The sequence below is a fragment of the Epargyreus clarus genome, unplaced genomic scaffold (assembly GCF_041222505.1).
Source record: "Epargyreus clarus isolate Ecla_fem2 unplaced genomic scaffold, WU_Ecla_fem_2.2 ptg000017l, whole genome shotgun sequence".
NCBI lineage: Eukaryota > Metazoa > Arthropoda > Insecta > Lepidoptera > Hesperiidae > Epargyreus > Epargyreus clarus.
The window spans coordinates 2,773,173-2,797,796 of record NW_027332225.1 but is presented as its reverse complement, the minus strand read 5'-3'; the positions used below and the strand labels follow the sequence as shown (position 1 = coordinate 2,797,796).

The 24,624-nt window shown below is 37.2% G+C and overlaps 1 protein-coding gene across 1 annotated transcript in view; it reads left to right on the top strand.

The window, feature by feature from the left end:
* The window catches only part of LOC140748989 (organic cation transporter protein), a 30,511-nt gene extending 7,184 nt beyond the window's left edge, over positions 1-23,327 (top strand). The window contains exons 2-6 of the mRNA XM_073081987.1: positions 10,211-10,418; positions 15,032-15,287; positions 15,749-16,405; positions 20,650-20,831; positions 23,138-23,327. Coding sequence (XP_072938088.1) covers positions 10,211-10,418; positions 15,032-15,287; positions 15,749-16,405; positions 20,650-20,831; positions 23,138-23,302 — 1,468 coding nt within the window. The 3' untranslated portion in view covers positions 23,303-23,327. The remainder of the gene's footprint in view (positions 1-10,210; positions 10,419-15,031; positions 15,288-15,748; positions 16,406-20,649; positions 20,832-23,137) is intronic.
* Positions 23,328-24,624: the final 1,297 nt, after the last annotated feature.

Here is a 24,624-nt window from a genome sequence, read left to right as displayed (position 1 = left end):
ATAGGCCACTTTGATCTACCACTACCACTTTTATCTCACCTCTGATTAATAAAGAATAAACAAACAAGTATGCAGTTAATCTGAAGTTAAGTAGCTACTGAAACGGTATGTGTGGTGGCATACCGTCGTACGCGCCAGACGGAGTGGCGAGCGCCAAGCTCACCTGGGCGGAGCCCGACGGGGCAACGCGCTAAGAGGACTCCGGTTGCGTTTCTTTGGAGAACCCGGAGCCCTCAACGCAGTGCCGAGGACGGCCACCGGGGGGGTTTTAGTGCGGTAAGAATCCCACATAACCCTGCGTCGCTCCCACGGCACCTGGTACCTTTTGAAGGTTTCCCCATTGTAAATAAAAAAAAGTAGCGACTGAGGACTAAGTAAGAACACCTTCGATTATTATGTGCCCCTATGTAGTATTTGCCTACCATACCCGTCAAATATGAATTAAGCAGCGCTTAACACTGCTGTTATTAGGAATAAATAAATATTGCAGCGATGTCAAATCCGGAAGATCTCAAATCCGAAGTTCTACTGCCTTTATAAGACTTACCAAACCCTATCTATTCCCTTACTTAACGAGTATTTCTTTAATCTTACCTAAATAAAACTGCAAAGTAATTTCAAATGTTTATTAATAAATGTTCGAACACTAAAGACCACGTGTCACTTCCTCCACTCGACATTTGCATGTATTTGCATACAACTACATATCTCAACGACAACATCACAACGTTATAAACAAGAACTAACATTGTTTCATATATATAAACATAGACATATTGTTTATACAGAATTGTATTAATAAATACATTACACCTGCTGGACTAGAACATGTGTCGCTCTAGTGAACGGAAGAATACAAAATGTAGATTTTTTTTTTGTGTAACCTACAAAAATAAATAATCAAAACTACATTAATGATCCATATTAGACTAGACACAGTGTCAAACTAAAGTGTGGTAGAGTGCTCTACAAATTGAAGTCATTATTTCATATGCAGTATAATTTACGTCATAAAAAAAATATTCGACCTTACAATACAGATCTATCTACTAGAGACTAGACGAAAGAATGTGTTGATCTAAAGAGCGGTAGAGCGCTCTAGGGAGTGTCGACACCCGTTCACCGCAGTATCATGTACTGAACTGAACAAATGATCAAAACCACTCGAGGAATCCTGTACCCGCAGCACACAAGTGCCTCCAGGCACCCGTTGCAGCTATTTGCATGTATTTGCATACAACTACATCTCAACAACGTTTGTTCTAACATGTCTCGTACGTGACCGTGACATACCTAGATTAACGCTTGATTTGTGGAAAACCCAACAAATTACCCGGTTAATGTAGCAATCGCAATTGGTCTTCTGTCAATATAAATTGGACTTAGAAGAATTAAAAACTGTAAGAGGGAATTAATTTATTAAGGCGTTATAGCTCTTGGCTGAAGACACTGTCATAACACTTTTCACTTTATAAGAAGCAAGATAATATCCTAGGCGGTTATTATATATCTGGTAGACAAAAATCATAGATTAGTCGTTAATGCGGTAGAATGCAAAAGTGTACGAATGATCCAAGATCTAAAAGACTAGAGTTAGAGTATGTTTCGATCTAGGGTGAGTGCTCTAGAGAGTGTCCACAACAAAACAAATGATCAAAACTCTGCACACAAGTGCCTCCAGACACTCGTAGCAGCTATTTGCATGTATTTGCATACAAGTACATCTCAACAACGTTTGTACTAACATGTCTCGCACGTGACCGTGACGTACCTAGATTAATGCTTGATTTGTGGCAAACCTAACAAATTATCCGGTTTATGTTACCATACCGGTCTGTCGTGCAAAGGGTTCCAGGTTCGATCCCCGTCCAGACAGATATCTGGATGATGAATTAAGATATCTTTTCTATGTCTGGGTGTTTTTGTATTTGTCTTTTTGTGTGTGTGTGTCCATGGCACGAATGACACAGGGAATCCTAGTGTGGGGACAGTGATTGTACGAAGCGTTTATTTATTTATTCAAATCGTATATTAAAAATTAATTCAGTAGAATGAAAAATTTCCTATTGATCCAAGATCTATAAAATAAAACGAATGATCAAAACCACTCTAGTAATCCCACTAGACACAAGTGGCTCCCGACACCCATTGCAACTATTTGCATGTATTTGCATACAACTACATCTCAACAACGTTTGTACTAACATGTCTCGCACGTGACCGTGACATACCTAGATTAACGCTTGATTTGTGGCAAACCTAACAAATTACTTATCCGCTTGACGTGGCAATCTCGATTCGTCTCCTGTCACTATAGATTGGACCTAGGCCCTTTAGTAATAATAAATGTTAACCAATTTTCGCCCACCAAAATTCGAGGTTTGACAATATTGCCTAAAAATATCAAATTTGGAAAATATGAAATCAAAGAAGGGATTAATTTCGGGGTTGTAAAAGTTTCGTGCATATCGTGCATATACGGATTTGACAAAAATGCGAAATTCAGTTTTTATCATATTGGATAACATATTGTCTAAATATTATTACTGCACGGCAGAAAAAAAATATGTATTTTAGATTTCAAATTAATCAGTCGGTATAACTACGGATTTGAAATGCGCTCATAGTAAAATGACATTTGTGAATAACTTGAAATGGTTGCCCTGTAAAGTTTGGTATTTGTTAAATCCGACTTTGTTCTACGACTATGACGATATTTTGATTTGAAACTGAATAGATATTTTATAATAACGAAGTAAAAATAAAACCTGCCGTATTAATGAGATGGGAGTCCTCCCTGAGGGCGATCACCATAATGTTAGGTATACCACTAAAGACTGGGTAGGAACGCCTAGGATAACTGTATATCGTGTAGGGCTGACTTATATATAAGGCAAACATCTTGGTATGGTATGAGGTAAGCAGCTTCAGGTAGAACCCCCGTTCCACATGAAATTGGTTACAGATGTTCATGGGCAGACGTAACCAAGCTTAAAAAATCTATCACTCCTCAAACTAAAAACTACTAAACACTTTATAGGCAGAAACACTATTAGTTAGGCATAGCAACAGTATACGCTTAGTATTAGCCGTCTTTTTTTTTATTTTTTTTATTACACTTTATTGACCAATAAAAACAAGTGGTACAATAGGCGGACTTAATGCTAAGTAGTTTTATTTGTTGATTACAAATGTCACAGTAATCAATTATCATAATTAGTAATACCATAATTGCCTACGTGCACGTATAGGCACGTGTCATAGCCATAGGTATCACATGCGGTTAAAGGCAGATCTATACACGTGATAAAAATTATACAGGCTACATATCGACGACGAATTGGCAATAACTCGTAACTCAATAAACGCTACTTTACATAAGAAGAAACGCTACTTTAAAAAGACAGAACGTATTGCCACACTTTAATATTTTGCTCAATTTTGAACCTAAGGACCGGGTGTCTTAAGGATGACCTGTGATACGTAGGATGATGCAAAAATCTCTTTTTGGTAAAAAATTGAGATACGAATTATTGCTACTACATCGTTGATATTACGTTATTAGTATACAACTTTATGTAAACGGCACTAAGGCTAAGTGGTTAACTCGGCCGCTCGATCGGAGGGTTCGAGGTTCTTCGAGGTTCAAATCCCACTCACCTGACTTAAAAAGTCAGACTTCCCAAAGATAAGTATTAAGAAATTAATCACATTTTGCTTAAACCAATATCGTTTGTCCGATTACCATGAAATTTGGCATCTAAGAATTTTTCATGGATTTTTTACGCAATAAACTTTTTATATTATATCATGGAAATAACAAACATTGGAGATATTATAAGTTGCCGGTTATAAACATAAAAATAAAATCCCAGATAGGATTAAAGTCTTATTTAAGGTTGACCAGATCCGTTACTCCTCCTGAAAACTAACCCGTAGTAATAATTTTTTTCTTGCGTAGTAATGTTCCGACTTCGTCAACTACTGCCAAGAAAAGTAAGATTTCACACTTAGACACGAAATTGTTAAGATTTATTGCTATTAAGCAGCGTATGTTGAAATGCTTCATGTCATAACGGGCCCGTTACCACACTACCAGCCAAATTACCACTTAACTGGTGACCCAAAAATCCACATTAACGAAGTCACAGCGGGAGCCAGTATAATATAATATTGGTTAGAAATGCATTGTTAGCGGACTATGAAGGGTTCACCACAAATTACTAAAGCGGATGACACAGCTATTTCATAACAATAGCTTATGGTTTATACAACACTAGTTTTTGTTCCTCCGTATGGGCTAAATTCTAAAACAAATTTGGATTTCGGTTGTCTGTATGTCTGTTGTATTAATGTTTCTTTTTTATAATATAGAAGTAGCAAACGAGCATGCAGTCTACTTGATAGGAAATCACTACTACCCCTATGGACATCTGTTATCAAGATAAGATCAGATTCCTGCGTGAGCTAAACTACAAATACATTGCTATCCTAGAGGTTTACGTTGGAACCCCTCAGATAACTGTGTCTCCCTTACACCCTTCAAACCGAAACCCAGCACCTTCAAAGGATTCGACCACTTCCCCAAAAAGGGTTCCTCATTCTTCTTTCCTCGTCTTTGTGTATCGATGACACGTACGACAAAGGGTGACCTAATTTAGGGGGACGGTGTTGAAAGCGTTTGAAACAAAAGATCGGTTTTAATTGACCTTCGTACCCTATTATGGTGTAGCGTAAGCCGAGGTCATACTAATTCTCCAGTTCCACTCAACTGATTAATCATACTGATCAAAGTATGAAACGGAATAGTATTCATTGAAATTATCATTGATGAGGAGAAATTATTAAAACTGACACTGTATTTCGTGATCCACTTTGCAATTTTCCCTGCCCATGTGGTTTTTTTGTATGAATCTTGCTCCAAAGTATTACAGATTAGTTATCCTTGCTGCCAAAGTGAAGGAAAAAGTGCTTAGGGAACCTACATGCCTGAGATTTATGAAAAAAATGTTTTCAAAGATGTGTGTTTCAAAGTCTACCAATTGGCGTTTGGCCAATTCGCCGCCAGTTCGTAGTGGAGTATAGCCTAAACACTTCTGTAAGGAGACCCGTGCCCAGCAGTGGGACAATACAGTGACGAAGAACAAATTTTCTTCACCGCCTGTTTTTCGCTCCTCTAGAAGACCGTTTTTACCAGGAGTGACCATTGTTAAGCAAATTTCCTACTTTGCTCTCTTGAAAAGATTTTTCGTTTGTGGAACATTAAGAAAGATTAATAATACACAAAACAAGATATATTTGATATGGTCTTCCACTCGTAACATTCCTTATGATTCAAGGTCTAGAAACGCTTCCCAGCGGACGTTTCCCGTATAATCTACATGCTATTCTCAGACCGAGTTCTACTCATACGTAAGATGCACTTATCTAATATTGTCTTGTTTTCAAACGAAGCTATTACTATCTGAAGATTATCCAATTCTGTCGAAATAGGGAGGTTCTTGACGTTATAGTTACTACCTATTAAAAATTGCCCTCTAAAGTCGGGTAATAACATTCCTACAAACATATTGATCTACAAAGATATTGTCTATTACGACTGCTAAAACTAGGTGGGTATGACGGTTTCACTTGTTCCAAAATTTTGAAGGCGGTTAAACCCTTTGTGATTTGGCACCACCGCCACACCTATTTCTGCCTCATAACAGCAGCGCCAGAACAAAGCAGCGCTTAGCTGCTTTGTTCTGGTTTGAAGGGTGTGTAAGGGAGACATACTTTTCCGAGGCGTTAGCTTAGTCCTCAAGGATAGTGGCGCGTCTGTGTCCGACCTCTGATATAATCAAGGCATATCTAATCAAGAATCTCTCCACAGTAAGATAAGATAGCAACGCACAATAATTAAACCGATGCGTGTATACAGATCATATCAATATTTTACAATAATTAATCTCTAATGGCTTCAGCTTGATTGATTGAGCGTTTGATCTCGAAGACGTCTGGAACAGATGGTAGTGATAGCATCTCAGCTACCATTAGAGATATCAACGTATCTGAGCTGACTGATGTATATGTGATATAAGGCAGAATTAGATATAGTGGCAAATTTTTTTCTATTGTTTTCCCCCGCATCCTTTCTACATCATCCCCAATATTTTTGTTTTTTTCATTTAACCCGCTGCACATTGCATATATTTTGATTTTAGAGTGTAATGCGTATTTTATGTCTGTTGTTATATGCATCTTGTGCGTTGGTTTCATGCGTAATGTGCATTTAATCTTAACTAAGAGAATCAAAGTTTCTTTACAATTTTGCTTTTCAAATACACCCGAAATTTAATTGTGTAAAAAAAATCTGATGTAAAACTATATTATTTATTTTTATGGGTACATTCCTTTTATATTAAACTATTTGAACAACTATTTACTACCAAAAAATACACACATGTTTTCCCGTGCATCCTCGCCACAATTCCTCCTCAAATTAATTGCGAAGCCAACCACAAACATAATCGGCTCATCGGAAATGTAACCATCGATGGCATTCGCAATAACGTAAGTAAAAATGGGATACGTATTGGTATCCCGATTGGAATATGGAAAAATATTACTCGGTTCAAAATTTCATCCACCGCGGTAATCCTTGCGGGCTTTGTCCGAATCGTGCATCGAATTACGATCGGGTAGTCCGATAGGTGCTTTACTGACAGGGTTGGCAGGTTCGTATTTTTCTGGATTAAGAAACTAACCTTTTAGTGTCAGGGTTAGGTTGAGAAACTACCAAATTAGTTTACTGTTAGAAGTTTACGCTTTTATCTCGTTTGTAGAGTGTTACAAGTATAACTTGACTCTTACTTGAACTTTGGGTAGAATTCAGTTACCTGATAAGTTACCTGATCCGACCATCATTTACAGCTTCGCCCTGGATCTCTTGTCAACTTAGTCAGTTATTATAATCTTCTGTATGGAGTAAGGAGATTTTGTCGCTATGTATCCAATAACTTTCAAGATTAGTTAGGTGTGTATGGTGAAAAGCTTATTAAACAGATTCTTACTTCCCACCATCCTGCGGATGACATAGGGGAAATATCTGAAATTATTGCCAACGTATGAACAGTAGCTTTCTCTATATTCACTATAGTCACACTGCAGCATTACGAAACGACATATTAATTATCTAGCTCTAACCTTTTAATCTTCAGTTAACCACTAAATAGATCATATTTCATAATACAACTATTATTACACTTTGTTTTTGCTACTTCGGAAATAAATACCTCTAGGTCTGTTACAGAAGTAATGATAGATAATACAGCATTATAATAAAAACCATATTCATATACGGTAAGTACGTTTTGATTTATCCTACCACCCCTTCGGTCATCTTCTGTATATCGAGAAAATTGTACTATTATCAAAATATTTCTAGGTAATTTTCGAAATTTTCAAATATAATTATACTATCGTGAAATGTATATTTATTTATTTTATTACGCCTTCTACACTCACAGCCCCACAATAAAATTCCCTGTGTCATGGGTGCCATGGACATAAACAAAGACGAATACACAAACACCCAGACCCCGAACAGATATTCAAATTCATCATTCAGATATATTAACCGGCCGGCGATCGAACCCGGAATACTTTGCGCGTCACACCGGTACGGTGACCGCCTGGCCACGCAGGTCGCCATTTACGGCTTATTAATAAATATTAGGAGGAACTAATCTATTGAGTAGGTAATAAATAATCTCATTTCAGTGTAAAAAGATGAAATAAATTATCCACGCATGTGGCAACCTTGGCTAGTTTGAGTCGATTTGAATACGCACGTTGTATACATCTATTATACAGAATGTGTAGCGGATTGGATTCAGATTTATGGCCTCACTGATTTACGCAGCCATGACGGAGACCCCGGCGACAGGTCGAAGATTTCTATTCAATATTTTCCATAGTATGTAGGTACAAAACTTTTCCGAAAAATACCTATAATATAAAATGTAATGTTGGTTAGCGTTCTTTGCCTAACAGCGGAGGGTAATGTTTTTCGAGCCGTGTGTACCAGTCTCTGGCACGCCCTGCGACTCAAACAACTTCACGAATAAAAATTATAATATATAAGGCGTTGTTAGATTGATCTAAGTTTTGCTATATTTTGAAGCATTCGGGTTTTTGTTTTTATAATATTTTTCTAATATAAAGACTACTTATCTTTAGCGCCCCAAAAAAGATGATTTCACTTTTATAACGTACGCGTTTATTATAATAAGCTAGGGAACTGGATATGCCAATCATAATGTTTCAAATATTAAAAGAAATCAAGACGGAACAACCAATAGCTAAAACGTTGGTATTGAGCGTCAAATATCAGAAATGCATTGAAGTTTGAATTGACGCAAGTCAAGGATTGACGTGCCTGACGCTATCGCCCGGAACAGCAGTCGATAGCAAGCGACAGTGAGATTTACGGCTGCAGTGCGACCAATGCGTTCCGATTGTCGGCATCCATCATTCACGATTAACTTACGATATATGACTCTATGGTACTGAATTGTGCTAACATTGTATTGCCACATTTTCCGGTTCGAAGACATTGATAGCGTCAAATTAACTGCGTTGTTTCTGTCTAGTATATGACCTCTTCTATGCTTTCTGTTAATGGTGTAAGAGTTTATTAATTATCCAGAATACAGGCATAAAGTCTACACTTGCGAAGTACTTCATCTACTGCGGTGACCAACATGTAAAACCAATCCCGGTGACTACAGCAAAATCATCTTTTCCAAAAGATGACTTCAAAAAAGTTTATATGTCAAGGACGAGCCTGACGCTATCGCCCGGAACAGCAGTCGATAGCAAGCGACAGTGAGATTTACGGCTGCAGTGCGACCAATGCGTTCCGATTGTCGGCATCCATCATTCACGATTAACTTACGATATACGAGTATTTATGTGTTACGGAAGCATGAGGAAATTGTCAAGAGACACTATTGTTACGTCTTGGTTATATGTTATAAATTCTGCCATCGCATACACATAGTCAGAAATTGCATAATATAATAATCTCTTGAAATATTAGAAGTTGTCAAGCAATAATTGATTCGCAAGTTGCCAAGAGTATTACTTAATCGATTATGCATAAATCTTTTTTGTAGGGCTAACATTTACCTCGTTGCTTTAATCATATGGCATTATTTAATTTAGTTTTAGGAACTTTTCTTCAGTTTTAGGAATCAGTATTTGACATCACTTTTTATGTCTTCAAACAATGCACTTCGAAATTTAAGGATTAAAGCATTAAAAGAATAATAAGGCTTCTTGACTAAGCTGGATTGCATTGTATGTTCATAGTAGATACTTATAATAGAGGGCATTTAGTGTAATACCTTTGATTAAAGAAAACATTATTTAAGATGAGAGCCAAAATTCTCTAAGTCAAATCCCATACCCACCGCAAGACACTCAATACGGCAGTAGTTGACGGAAATGGGGCAAACCGTTCGACCCTGTCGCACTCCACTCAGGGCTATCACGATTTATCGGTGTAACGGTGATGTGATTGCAGTCAACAGGGAGATTTACGAGCGCAGGATTCCTGCAGTTTGTCATTTGCGATTAAGTTGCGTCCCTGACGGGCAATAACGGGTAACTATGCGAATGTGTTTATGGTTCATGTCCGTATTATCGGAAGATAAAACGGATTTGACGGGTACAGCTTCTGTGAGGTCTGATGTAGATCCGAGATGGATGTTCTATTAGTGTAGGTTTCACATTGTAGTGTAGATAACACTTTTTTTACAAAGATGTGTGTTATAGAGTTTCTTTCGCCAATTTTTGTTGTTTTGCTTTCGACGTTAAAAAGAATTCTGCAAAGGATCTACTTTGAATAAAATATATTTGATTTGATAACGTTATATGTCTGTTTCGGTTTTAAAGATATCGTTGAATCTGATCTAGGACTACACGCCAATGTAACACGCGAGTCGTCAAAATTGTAACTAATACTGATGTGGATATGACAGATTGTGATAACTTATTATGAAATTGTAGTAACAAAACAGCTTCCCTTTAAATCTGAACTAGACTAGAACTACATCCAAACTAATAAGGATCCCTGTTTGAATATCATAAATATATTACTCGCTACAATACCTACAACCTTCCAGCACTTACAGATTAAGCAAATTACGTTTACCCTTTGTTACAGATGTAACGTCTCCGAATGTGAGCATCTAGACAACAACGCATGGCTGAACAATGCGATCCCTAAAGAAAACGATGAGCTGATGAAGTGCAAGAGATACGGGCCCAAGAACTACAGTGGTGAAGCATGTAGCCTTGATGCCTTCGATAGATCCACCATCCTGCCCTGCGATCAACTGGTGTATAGTGATGAAGATTCTGCTGTGGTAGATGTAAGTATTGATCTCTGTGATTCAATATAACAAGGGTTTAGGTCACTCTTTTTATAATAAATATAGGAGTAACAGACGAGCATGCAGTCCACCTGATGGTAAGTAGCTATTGTCGCCCATGGACATCTGTAAACAACCCCAGATAAGATTAGATATTCCTACCTGAGGTCAGCCACAGATGCGCCGCTACCCCTGAGGACTAAGCTGGACGCCCCAGGAAAGTATGTCTCCCTTACACCCTTCAAACCAAAACACAGCAGCGTTTACACTGCTGTTATAAGGCAGAAATAGGTGTGGTGGTGGTGCCTTCAGTGGATACCGATTTCTGTCTAATAACCGCAGTCTTAAACGCTGCTCTGTTCTGGCTTGAAGGGTGTAAGGGAGGCATACTTTTTCCGAGGCGATCAAATTTAGTCCTCAGGAAGCAACATATCAGTGTGCGACCGCATGTGGGGCTTTAATCTTATCACAGGTTGACTTCATATGGCCATAGGCGGCAGTAATTACTTACCATCAGGTAGACCGCTGAATTACTCACATTATTTTATTAATAAAACAAAACTAATTAAAATTAATTAAACTATATACAAATAATTAAATTACCTAAACATAACCTATAATTTTAAATTAAAATATAAATAATTAATAACAAAATTAAACTTATAAAATAAAAACGTCGTCCAAAACCCTTTCTTGTGGCATAGTGCCCAGAACACTGGCAGCGTTATACAGCGAGGTAACGCTGTATAACGAGACTAATTTTTTGTGCGAAATAGCTGCCAGCCCTCTGGTCACCCGATGCGAGGATAAGTCTGTGGGACATATCTTTTACATTTTTTTTCATATCAGCCGACCACGGACCCAACGTCTCAGTTGCAAGCGCCGCAAATTCATAATCATTTATAATTGAAGATTTTTTTTTTTATTTTAATTAGTATTTAATTTCATGTTTTAAATATATAATAAAGTTTTATTAAAATGTATATTTTTAGACATCTGCCCTCTTCATGATAATCATAAGAAGAGCGTTTATAACTAAACTGATATAATTAAAATCAAGGTCGTTGACCCAGATACGGTATCACTATGCTCACGGATACCGGGGCTCAAAGTACCGCATACGTATATTATACGATAAGTAGATACGGTATCGGCACGCCTCCAACACGCATCACTAGATCACTACCACTATCTGCCACGCACTCACCATTCACGATGTTGTTTAGTTTTATCTATATCTTTTTTATCTTTGACTGACTTGATATTTCAAGTTTTTAGCAGATTTTGCAATCGTTTTTCATACAAAGATTTTACTATAATCTCTTGCTAGAATCTGTCAATCATTTTTTAAGTTTTTATTTTTATATTTGAACGACTGTATATATTCTTTACGTATTCAAAAAATAAATTTATATTAAGTACTTTTATAAAGACTTATTTTTTTATCTTTCCATTAATGTTTATAGTTCCACTTTTGTATCTTACTGAAATAATAGATGGCGCTGAATAATACATTTAATTTAAACATTTACGTATCTAATAGCCTTTTACCATAATCACGTTTAACCCTTATAACGCTTCCAATATTGATTTTTTTTCTGTGTCGTGGGTACCATAGACAAAAACATAGACGAACACATAAATACTCAAAACCAGAACATAAATCTAACCTCATCATTTATTTGTCTGTCTAACCGGGGGATCGAACCCGAAACCTACGTGTCAGACGGTATCGTGACTGCTCCGTTACAAGGGTAACCAAAGAGAAATATATTTTATATCACGGCGTGCGTAAATTGACGTTTTACGCACGCTTCGCGTGCGCAAAACCCCAATTTCCGACCCCGTAATATAAAATTTTATACAACACGCGGACGAAAAATGTTTTTCTGACTCGTGTGATTGCAGTCCTCGCCTGCGGCTCGGCCTGCAAACTCACACTTGTCAGAAAAAAAATTTTCGTCCTCGTATTGTAATGTACTATTTTTAGTACAAAGCGAAAATGAAAATTTTACTATAAACAATCATCAGGGGTTGTGTTGTAATAACAAGGAAACAGGCGAATAGTTCCACGGTCTCGGTTTGTTTAGGTCCCGCGTATAGTTTAGGGTTAAACAAACAGTTAAGTGTGTGTTTATAATATAAAGTAAATTTTCGATTGGGGTCATTTTGCACAAGGGGAATACGACAGGAATAAACAAGAGTATCTACCATAGGGGTGTAAAACGGAGGGAGGGTTAAGGGTTCCGTATTCCCCTTGAGATTCCCCATAGAGTGTAAAAATCCAAATAATAGTATATTTCAACAATTTCACAATTAATAATATTTCAACTTCTTTTTTTCTTCGACGAGTTTCTGAGACTAGGTGACCTATTTTGGCCCGTACACACCATGCCACTGCTTTGCCCCACATATGCCAGTTATTAATAAATAGTTTTTATCTAAATGGATCAAAATTTGACAATATCTAGTAGACAGGAATTGCCTTGGACGAAATTTGATTAGAACATTTAATTTTAGACTTAACACAATTATGCATGTTTGACCTTAACCATAATTTATTCCACGTGGGAAATTCTTAAATAATTCTTATACCTATATGGTTACATTCCATTAATTCCAGTTGAAATGTATGAAAACGCTACAACATGTACAAAATATTAAGTAAATTAGATTATATTTTCTTCAAAATAATACTTATATTTTTGCTACTACATGACTTCCAATTAAAAAGTATGACTATAACATTTTAATCACTAAAAAATACAAAATATAAAATTGTATTTTTTGGTTTGTGGAAATTTAATTTCACGGTATTTTTTTTATTTTTTATAATTACGAATTCTATTAAAGTATACAGGATGAATTTTCTAAAACTTTAAAGATAATCGCAAATAGCTAAAAGGAGTTATATAAATATATACCTTTTTTTAGCATTTTACGCTTATCTTGAAAAAATATAAATATATAACTCCTTTCGTAAATACGAAAACGCTATTACAAAAAAATATGTTTCCTTAGCCGGTAATTCCATTAGATAGTGTCGCTTAAAAGGATCAATTTCTTGGAATTAATGACAAACGACAATACATTTGCTTATATAAGATAAAAATTTTACTAAAATACTATTTTAAATAATATTTTCTCATTTATCAAATACTTGGCTTTATACGAACGTTGTGTTGTTAAAAGTATGAAAGCAAATATTTTATCTTTATGTGATAAAGTTCAAACATGTTTAGGGTGGTGTTTCATCACAGCAAGAAAACGGAAAACTATGAAATTTATCGAAATTTGTAGATGCGCGTTTGTAACTTTCAACATTTCTTTTAAAACCAACAATATATAGGTACATAGGCTAAAAGTTTGAAGGTAGTAGAAACCGCTGTGGTTCGACTCCGGCGGCACCAACGCCACACCTATTCCTGCCAAATAACAGCATTATTAAACGCTGCTGTATTCTGCTTTGAATGGTGTAGTAAGGGACATACTTATCCGGCTATCCAACTTATTCCTTAGGGGTAGCAACGAATCTGTTGCTAACCTTAGATAGGATAATCTTATCGCGGGTTGATTACAGATGTCCATGGGCGACAGTAGCCACTTTCTATCAAGTGGACTGCATGCTTGTCTCTTACTCTTAGGTTTAAAAAAGGCTTGTTTATATTTTACGAGTTTTTGTCCGCGGCTTCTCTCGCGTTACGAAGTAATATTATTAACTAAGAAGATTTACAAAAACTTTCATCCCCTATTTTCTCCCCTTGGGGGTAGAATTGATCAAAATTCTTTCTTAACGGATGCCTACGTAATAACATCTACCTGCATGCCAAATTTCAGCCCGATCCGTCCAGTAGTTTGGGCTGTGCGTTAATAGATCACTGTGTCAGTCAGTCACCTTTGAGTTATATATATTTAGATTGCCCTGCAAGTACGTATAGGGTTCCGAAAAATATGTTTTCTCTCTTTATTGCTTCATATTTTATTTGTTCTTTAATGCGCGATGTACGACAAGTTCTTTATCACTAATAGTAAAACGTAGACACTTTATCTGTTAGTGACAATATTGTTATTTGATAAGTCAACGTAATTACACTTATCCAGAAAATTTTGTTCGTTACGAAGATGAGAACGGATTATAAATACACCTACACCCTAAACTTAGTAAATAAGGAACTTTCTTCAACAATTAACTAAGTAGTTATTCTAAAAGTTTGACGCTGTCATTTTTTCAATTAAATTTTTTTAGACATTTAAGCCTCATTATGACCTCATACATACCATCATCGTCAGCATCAACGTATTGCTGTTCCAGTGCCGAGCTCGGGTCTGATTTCAGAATGACAAGAACCAGGCCATGGTTCACCACTGGTCAAATGCGTTGGTAGACCTTTTTTTTTAAAGATATTTTGAGTTGGTCAATTTAGCAATTGATAAATAATTTATATCACTTTGAAAAATTTGTATGCCGAGGATTCAAACCTCGGACCACTTGTTATAGGCTGCGTTTCAACCACTAGGCAATCACTGCTTATTATATTTAACAATTCTCGGAAACACAGAACAGTTGCCACTAGTGGCCTGACCATTCGTTAACTCTCCACATTTTGTTCCAGTTCAACCTCGGCTGCCAGGATTGGAAGACGCGATTGATTGGCGCTATCCACAACTCTGGTCTTTTCATCTCCTTGCCTCTCACTGGGATCATATCTGACAAGTATGGACGGAAGCTAGCGCTGTCAGTTGCGTCTCTCATGAACGGCGTGTGCGGTGTGATCAGGTCCTTCTCAGTCAACTACCCGATGATGTTGGCTTTCGAGTTCCTTGAAGCTGCGTTGGGGGCTGGCGCGTACAGTACTGCTTTTGTTATTGGTAAGTATTAACTGTCTATATGTTTTATTAGACAAGTTTTTTATGCTTGATTACTGAAATATTCGATTTTAATCTAAAGTCTTCGTTTTAAGGATGTCATAAAGGGTATATGGTTATATGAAGCATTGTTATACGTCCTAAAGGACAGCGTCCATGTAATATGTAAATTTATTTTTTTGAGAGGTATTATTATTTTATTAAAGCAGCTAAGTAAGTACAATGAAATTTGAACTTAACGAGATTTTATATACTTAATGTGCTCAACAACAACAACTCACCCAACAACAAACTCAACAATAACTTGCCCGTGGTTAGGATGTAATACAACACTTTTGTTTATTTCATTACAATAAAATAAGCTCTTCTAATTTATCATAACCTTGCAAAAGGTTAGTTTGAACTATGAAGGTATTTGCTCTACGAACTATATCAAGTGTCACCTTATGTATAATTTCTTTTAGCAATGGAGCTTGTTGGACCAAAAGGAAGGGTCTTTGGCAACACCCTGATAAATGTGTTATACGTCATGGGCCTGATGTCGCTGTCTGGTTTCTCCTGGTGGTTCCAGAGCTGGAGAACGCTTCTGAGAGTCATCTACACGCCAGCCATATTCGTAATCTCATACCTCTGGATACTAAACGAAAGTGTCCGATGGCTCCTTAGCAAAGGAAGACACCAGGAAGCGTCAGCGATATTGAAGAAAGCTGCTAAAATGAACAAAGTGGATTTATCAGACCAAGCCTTAGCTCCTCTGTACGAACTAGATAAACTAGGCGTAGGAGACGGAGATGAAAAGGGAAATGTTCCAAATGAAGTGAAAGATGATAAAGAACAATCGAATTTCAAGAAAGTGTTACAATCCAGTATTATTAGGAAGAGAGTGTTAGTGTGTTCGTTCTTATGGATAACGTGTACGTTTGTGTATAATGGCCTGTCCATAAACTCGGTTTTATTAGCAGGGAACAAGTATGTGAACTTCATGCTGGTCGCGTTTGTGGAGATACCAGCTAACTTTGTGTGTTTGTTAGTGTTGGACAAGTTCGGGAGGAAGAAAGTGTTAGTCACCACGTATGTACTAAGTGCCTGCCTCTGTATGAGTCTGTCGTTCGTGCCAAAGGGTAAGTTAAGACAATATTTCTTGTATCGCTAATAAGAAGTACAAATAGGTATCAAATGTAGATTTGCATTTCGATTCTGAAGACACCACCGCCACACCTATGTCAGCCTTATAACAGCAGTGTTAGGCGCTGCTGTGTTTTAGTTTGAATCCTTACTAGTTAGTCCTTACTAATATTATAAATCCGAAAGTAACTCTGTCAGTCTGTCTGGTTGTCTGGTTTTCTCTTCTTCACGCCTAAACCACTGTACCGATTTTAATGAAATTTTGTAGAAAGATAGTCTGAAACCCGAGAAAGGACATATGATAGTTTTTATCCCGGAAATCCCACGGGAACTAGGGATGGCGATCTAAGATCGATTAATCGGAGAATCGATCATTTGGACCCAAAACATCGATTATTTTAATCTATGAATTTGATCAAGTGATGATCTTTAGCAAAGTTGAAGGTACGAATTTTCAGTTTTATGTATGTTCGTATGTCATATTATTTTCTTTTAAACGCGGGCGAAGCCGCGAGCAAAAACTAGTGGTATGATAAGGGACACAGTCATATCCGAAGCGTTCCACTTTAGACTTGACGAGTAGCAACGCACCTGTGACCGACCATAGGTAAGACTCTAATCTCATCTGGGATTAATAACAAATGTCGGGGTGGCATTGACCGCTTATCATTTGCATGTTCGTTAATTACTTCAGTCAAAAGTAGTGAGCATGGAAAAGGAACATTGTAAACTCAAATCATATCTCAGTAGTGTTTCTACAATAATGATTAAGTTTCAGTCCTACCAAAGAGTTCTACTATATTTGTTAATTTGTTCAACTCCGTAGTACTATAATTGTTTTCGTTCAAAGTGAAGGCTGTAATGAATATTATAACAATATTTCAATTTCAATTTAAAGTTTTCCTAACTATCGACCCCTCAAATGTCAATTAGGACAATTAGTAATAGAAGTAGCAAATGGACACGCAATTCACTGAATGATGACTGATGCCTGAACGAACATCTTAATCTTACCTAAGATCTCTTAAAAGTCCCGAGGACTAAGTTGAAACGCCTTCAATAAGTATGTCTTTCTTACCACATCCTTAAACCTAGAAAACTGCAGCGGCTGTTATTAGGCAGAAATAGTGGTGCCTACAGTATTTAACCACAAAGAGTTCTACTACCTTTTAACAAATTAAAATTATTTAACACTAGTTTTTGCCCGCGGCTTTGCCCGCGTTAAAAAGAAAATAATATGACATACTAACATACATAAAACTGAAAATTCGTACATTCATTGGAATGGCAGTGGCGCCATCTGGCGAAAATTGGTCGTACCAACTCTGAAACCTTCGTGGGCTCATGGACAACTTTGCTAAACATCATCACTTGATCAAATGCATAGTTTCCGATTCAATTCTTACTAATATCGATTAAAATAATCAATTGTTTTGATCCAAAAGACCGATTCTCCGTTTAATCGATCTTAGAACGCCATCCCTACTTCCCGTGGGATTTCCGGGATAAAAACTATCCTATGTCCTTTCTCGGGTCTCAGACTATCTTTGTACAAAATTTCATTACAATCGATTCAGTGGTTTAGGCGTGAAGAAGAGACAACCAGACAGACAGACAGAGTAACTTTTGGATTTATAATATTAGTAAGGATTTACTTGGCCAAGAGTCGAATCCTGGTACTAACATGACCAGGACTCCACGTCGTAAATAAACACGAAACTATCTTAGTAGACACCCAAAATTTAACAAGGACATTGGACAAACATCACACTCAAGATCTCGGGATGTAGACGCGATTAGGCACGGCGAAGACTTTGATAATCCCAAACCGTTTACGATAAATGGAAACTTCTCCGAACGAGTGTTGTGGGTTCCTGTTTATTTAGCTGTTTGCGCCTGGATTAATGGAATATTCAACTTGAGCGGATTTGGTAGACTGGGCCGAGGTGGATTTGCAATTGTGGGCTTGTAATTACTACAGTTCATAGTTTCATGTGCAAAGTGTGCAGTTGATGGTACGATAGGTCTGTCACAGTTTTTTATAGAGGAATATTTAGGAACTACTGTTGTCATGCACGTTTTTAATAGTAACATATCAATAAATCAGTAGATAGTAAAAATTTACATTCAATATACGTTATAGTCCGGCGCCAAATTGCTAGTCCGCTCTGAAGTTGTTGCGAGCAGGTGTAGTCATACAATTTGCTAAGACGATGCGATTCATTTCTATATTCAGAGCGGACTAGCAGTTTTACGCGGACCATACCTGACAACAACAATAAACTCAATGGATTTGGAATAAATTTGAATGAATACGATCTGTTTTTCTGATCTGTGATAAAATGGACAAAAATATGCAATAGATATATAATTTCTACCAAGCTGAATAGATTTCAAGAAAAGTTAAAATTGTCAACAATCGTACGCCGTAAATACATTTCCTACAATAATAATTCTGTCACTTAAGTACCAGAGCAGCATGAGTATAACAGTACATTTCTAATATAACTCACCTTACAACTACGATATGACGAGAAAGAGCTAAGGTACGAGGATTACGACTAGTTGTGGAAATGTTTAAGAAACATTGCATGAATAAATGAATGAAGTCGCCACGTTGGGGTTTCACAGTGCAATCATGGTTGATTCAGTAGATTCAAGAAAAATATATCTAATAGTACTTTGTCGTCAAGCCCATAAACATCTTTTCTCGTAGAAGTAGAAAACAAGCAGACCATCGCACTGTAAGTGGCTTCTGCCCATGGATACTAGATATCCTACGTGAGATTAGATTCCTACCTGAGGTTAGCTACCGATGCCATGTTACCCCTGCGGACTAAGCTAGCCTCGGAAAAGTATGTCTCCCTTACCACACCCTTCAAACCAAAACACAGCATCGTTTAACACTGCTGTTATTAGCTAGAAATAAGTATGGTGGTGGTGCCATTGGAGTCGAATCACAAAGGGTTCTACTACTTATCAGAATATTAAATTAGTAATGCGAATGGCTTCAATAAGTGGATACTTATGCTGTTTGTCCACCGCCGCCGTCAGCGAGCCGATACCGATATTAATGACGGCGCCGAAGTAGCGTACATACATTTACTACAGGCGATTGTCCACCGCACGTCCGTCACCCGAGCACCGTCACCCGGCCGCCGATACTTTGAGTAGATCGGCATGACCGCTTAATCGGCACCGAGATTTTGACGGGCCGATGAGCCAGCAATATAAAACACGTTGGATCCATACACTGCCGTCACACGTCAATATCGATGGAACAATATAAACCGCCGATATCGGTTGCGGTGCACAAACTATCGCCGTCTCGACATATTAAAAATCGGCCCGAAATAATCTCGTTCTCGGTATCGGCTCGGTGACGGTGCGGTGGACAAACGACCTTAGAGTTTAACCACTACAAGTCCAACTTTCGGTGTTGCTTAACATTGCAGAGCATATGATCCACATAATGCGGTCAAATATAGCGCTTCCTGATAACATTATCGTATTCTAAATCCTCATGTCATTATACTCTGCACTTGTAAACGCTGATGGCCGACATTTGAAATTTTAATGGGAATTTGCATTTATTCAGTAAATTTAGTCCCAATTGAATTGAATTGTTTGTAGGAATAATTCCATTCCGCCTGTTTTAATATTCACATAGACAATTTAGGGATTTGTTAGAATAAATTGACATTTAAATGGTGGCTGTTTTAATATATCATGTTCATTATTTTATTTTGAAACTTGTTTTCTATTTTACATACTACCTAAGTACCTAACTTTAATGTTCCCTGAGGTACCACCATCACACCCATTTCTGTCTAATAATAGCAGCCTTAAGCGCTTTTGTGTTCTGATTTGAAGGCTGTGGTAAGAGAGAAATACATTTCAGAGGCATTACAGCTTAGTCTTCAAAAGTAGCGGCGCAACTGAGGCCGACAGATGGGAATCTGGTCTTGTCTGGGGATGCTTGCAGATGTCGCCACTTAGCATCAGGTGGACTGCATCCTCATCTATTACTTCGCAATAGCAAACAAGCTTTCAGTCCATCTGATGTTAAGTGTTCGAACCTCAATTGGTAATCGAAACTCAGACTTTCCACTAAGAGGCCAAGTTTACCTAGGCTATCACTGTTTACGATATAAAATATAAAATGTAACTGTTCAGAATTCTAGAGAAATAAAGAATAAGACATCTCTTTTTCTTTTCTAACATCTTCATCACCTTCCAGACCAGAAATGGTGGTCTCTATTCCTGTTCCTCTGCGGCAAGTTCTCCATCACGGTGGCGTACAGCTCAGTCTACATCTACGTGTCTGAGGTGTTTCCTACCAGCGCTCGCCAGTCGCTTCTAGCTATATGTTCGTCTGTTGGACGCGTTGGGTCCACGATGGCCCCCTTGACGCCATTGCTGGTAAGTAGTCTGTAACTTCTATTAGTTTGAAGGAATCTCGTAGTGCAGTCTACATCTACGTGTCAGGTATTTCCTACCAGCGCTCGCCAGTCGCTTCTGGCTATATGCTCTTCTGTTGGACGCGTTGGGTCCACGATGGCCCCCTTAACGCCATTGCTGGTGTGGCGACTTCCCGCTACTCGTCAAGAGATGGCGCCACGAGTATTCTGAATCACGCTATCGAAGTTTTCTAAATATCTGGCATATATACAAGTTCCGAACTGAGACTGTTGGAGCGCGGCCGCTCCCCGGGCATGATCACCTAGCCCGGCGGGAGATCTCCCTTTGCCAAACTGGTAAGTAGTCTGTAACTTCTATTAGTTTGAAGGAATCTCGTAGTGAAGTCTACATCTACGTGTGTATTTCCTACCAGCGCTCGCCAGTCGCTTCTGGCTATATGCTCTTCCGTTGGACGCGTTGTGTCCACTATGGCGCCGTTGATACCATTGCTGGTAAGTACGCGGTAGAGTCCGTGCCAAGCTTCTAGTCCGCTCTGAACACAGAAGCTAGTCGCGTCGCACAGCAAATTGTAGGTATCAGCGGGACGAAGACAGCGCGGGACAAATGTTGAACCATGGAGGAAAATTTAATCACCTTCACCGGTTTACTTCTGTAATAGGCATTAATATCGTGCATATTCTAGAGATCTTGTATTTCATATTAATTATTGTAGATAATATTACCTACGCAGGTATCAATATTACATTGAGTAGCTAATAATGATCGGTTCACTAATATTTGACTAATACCCAGTAATAGGTATGGTATAATAATATACGATAGCTAATATATTCAATATTAGGATTACCTAAAAATAACCCTAATATAACATCTCTCGGGTACATAGCACTTTTAGTGTGTTCTTAACGTTGCTACGGAGTATATGCTTGTAGTTGTGTTCGATCGCATTGGCTCTCTGACTACCCCTGCGCGCAACAACTTCTGAGCGCACTAGGAGTTTGGTGCAGACTATAACTGTTATACGTTTGAAAGAATCTCGTAGGGCTGTCTACATCTATGTATCTGAGGTATTTCCTACCAGCGCTCGCCAGTATCTTCTGGCAATAAGTTCGTCTGTTGGACGCTTTGGGTCCACGATGGCCCCGTTGCCGGTATTGCTGGTAAGTAATGAATAACGCTTATTAGTTTGAAAGAATCTTGTAAGCTCACAAATCAATCGATATGTTATCGATAATTCAATGCCGATATTCAGTTTGTTGTCACACCAATCGATTATTGCTATCGATTGACTATAAGTTCAGTCGTCGGTCTTGGTAACATATAATCGATTGACGACTTTTATCAATAATCGACGACGGCTCATCGATCGATTGGTGTGTAAACATCTTTAAGGTTTCTACACTGAAGCTAAACCTACATCTACATATATTTGTTGCAAATCTTTTTATATTCCACTGCTGGGCCCACTTCTCTTCACACGACTGAAGGAAGTCAGGATCATACACCATCACGCTACTCCAATATATTAAAGAAAAAATCTACCATAATAATCTTCCATCTTCGCATCAGTAGTGTAGTAACATAGCATACAAAGAGTCAAAAGCCCGATATCGTGAGTACCAGGAATTTGCTCTTATGTTCCACTAAGATCATGTAATTGTGTTTCAACAAACTGACAACTCTATTACCGCTAACTGTTCATATCCGCATGTTAGTAAGGCCAAGTGGCTTCAAAGTTAACATAATTTACTCAATGACTGTTAACTAAATTAATTGTATGCTTACGATGTACTTCGCTGCAAATCTGTCTCAATTTTAACTGTTACTGGTTTCTTTAGGAGATACACAATTATCTTTGGATAATAATACGTTCAATTATTGCCAAATGTTTGCCAAAATTCAGGTATAGCAAATAACAAAATAAAGATCAAACTTGGAATAATAAATTGAACCAAATTGAGCACATTCTTATCACCTGAATTTGGCCTTTAGCAGTTTACGAAACATAATAATAATAATTAACGTTCTTATTAGTGATCGAAGTAATTAACCTATAATTTTTCAAATTTGTGTGCGTATTAGAAACTTATTGTCACTTGCTTTAACGGCGAAAGAAAACATCGTGAGGAAACCTGTATACCTGAGATCTAAAAAGAAGTCTACCAATACTCACTTGGCCAGCGCGGTGGACTACGGCCTAATCCTTCTTATTCAAAGAGGAGACTGATACTCAGCAGTAGGACAGTATAAGTTGACGACGAAAAATTGAAGAAGTACAAGAACTAAATAACAATTTTCTTCCCCAGAAATCGTATTACCACAACTTGCCAGCGATAGCGTTTGGGAGTCTAGCATTACTTGCCAGTCTTCTGGTCTTCACTCTCCCAGAGACCATCAATATACCCCTACCTGACACCATAGAGGAAGCGGAGATGCTATCTCGAAGAAAGAAAACCAATGAATTTACGTAACGTTTGAAGCAGAGATTCTAGGTAGTCCAATGAGGGAAAATTTTCAGGAATGTGTGGATCACGAAACTATGAGGTTTAGCGAAATTTGCTGAAAGGATATACGAGGTTAATTTGGTAAAAACTACAATTAAGTACATCATTAAATAGAAAAAATCTTTTTGCCTGGGCAGGAGTCAAAATAAATTTATTTTGAAAAAAATAAATAAAAAGAAGTTCTTTATTATTCCACCATCGGATAGTGTCGCTTATTAAGATTAAATTCTGAAAGTAATGATAAATGTCATACTAAAGGAAAAGTCTCATTTTCAAGAAAATATATTATTTTTACAACCAGTACCTACGCCTTACAGAAAACTTTCGCTATTCCTTATAATTTCCTATATGGTCATCTAGACATACTTGGAAAATTAACTAATATTTTAAATCTGTTTTTTCTCTTGTTGTTAAATTTCTACAGATTACGAGAAGCGTAATTAGCATTTAAAAACTTATTTATTCTTATAGTAACCGGAATATTAGGTACCGCGAATGCGAAATCGGGCTTCATGCAAATTAGCAGTTGTATTCAAATAAAATAGATTAGTAAAGATTACTCACTCCTAACTAGAAAATGTAACCGGTTTTGAGAATAGAATTAGTTGCATAAAAAAGTTTTGCCACGTCTCCGTGCTAAAATGTCCCTAAAATATTTGAAATAATTATTTATTTATTATGTAAATTACGCAGTATTAGTTATTTTTTCGTAATTTTTCTCTAAAAATGTTTTTATTTGTCAAGAATTAAAAAAAAGAACTTACTAATAAGCCGTTTGTGGCTTCATTCAATTTCAAGGCGGCGAAGTATCTTTACTAATCTATGTCAAATAACGGTATAACATCTTATTGTACCTAAAATTACTTTACGAAATACTTTTTATTAGTAAACAGATTCCGCATTTACGCGGGAACATAACAAGAAGTAATAATTTAAAAATATTTCGAAAGTATTCTATACATTTTGACGTGCCATTTTTAAATTTGAGAAACACTTTCTAGTTTTACGGACCAGTTAGATTTTTTATTTAATAATTTATTAGGTACGAGTATAAAAAAAAAAGTAAGTAAGTGTAAGGAATCGCACATTATTTATAATTAACATTATGATAATCGCTCAAATATATACTACCGTATATTATTGTAATTTGAATTTTATATTAGATATTTATCAGCAAAGTGGGATCTTCCGCCATACTTGTATTAAAATGTGTAGGTACTGAACTTTAAAATTATAAATTATTTACAATGTAACCAAAAATGTTAAAATATACCTAAGAAATATTAGAT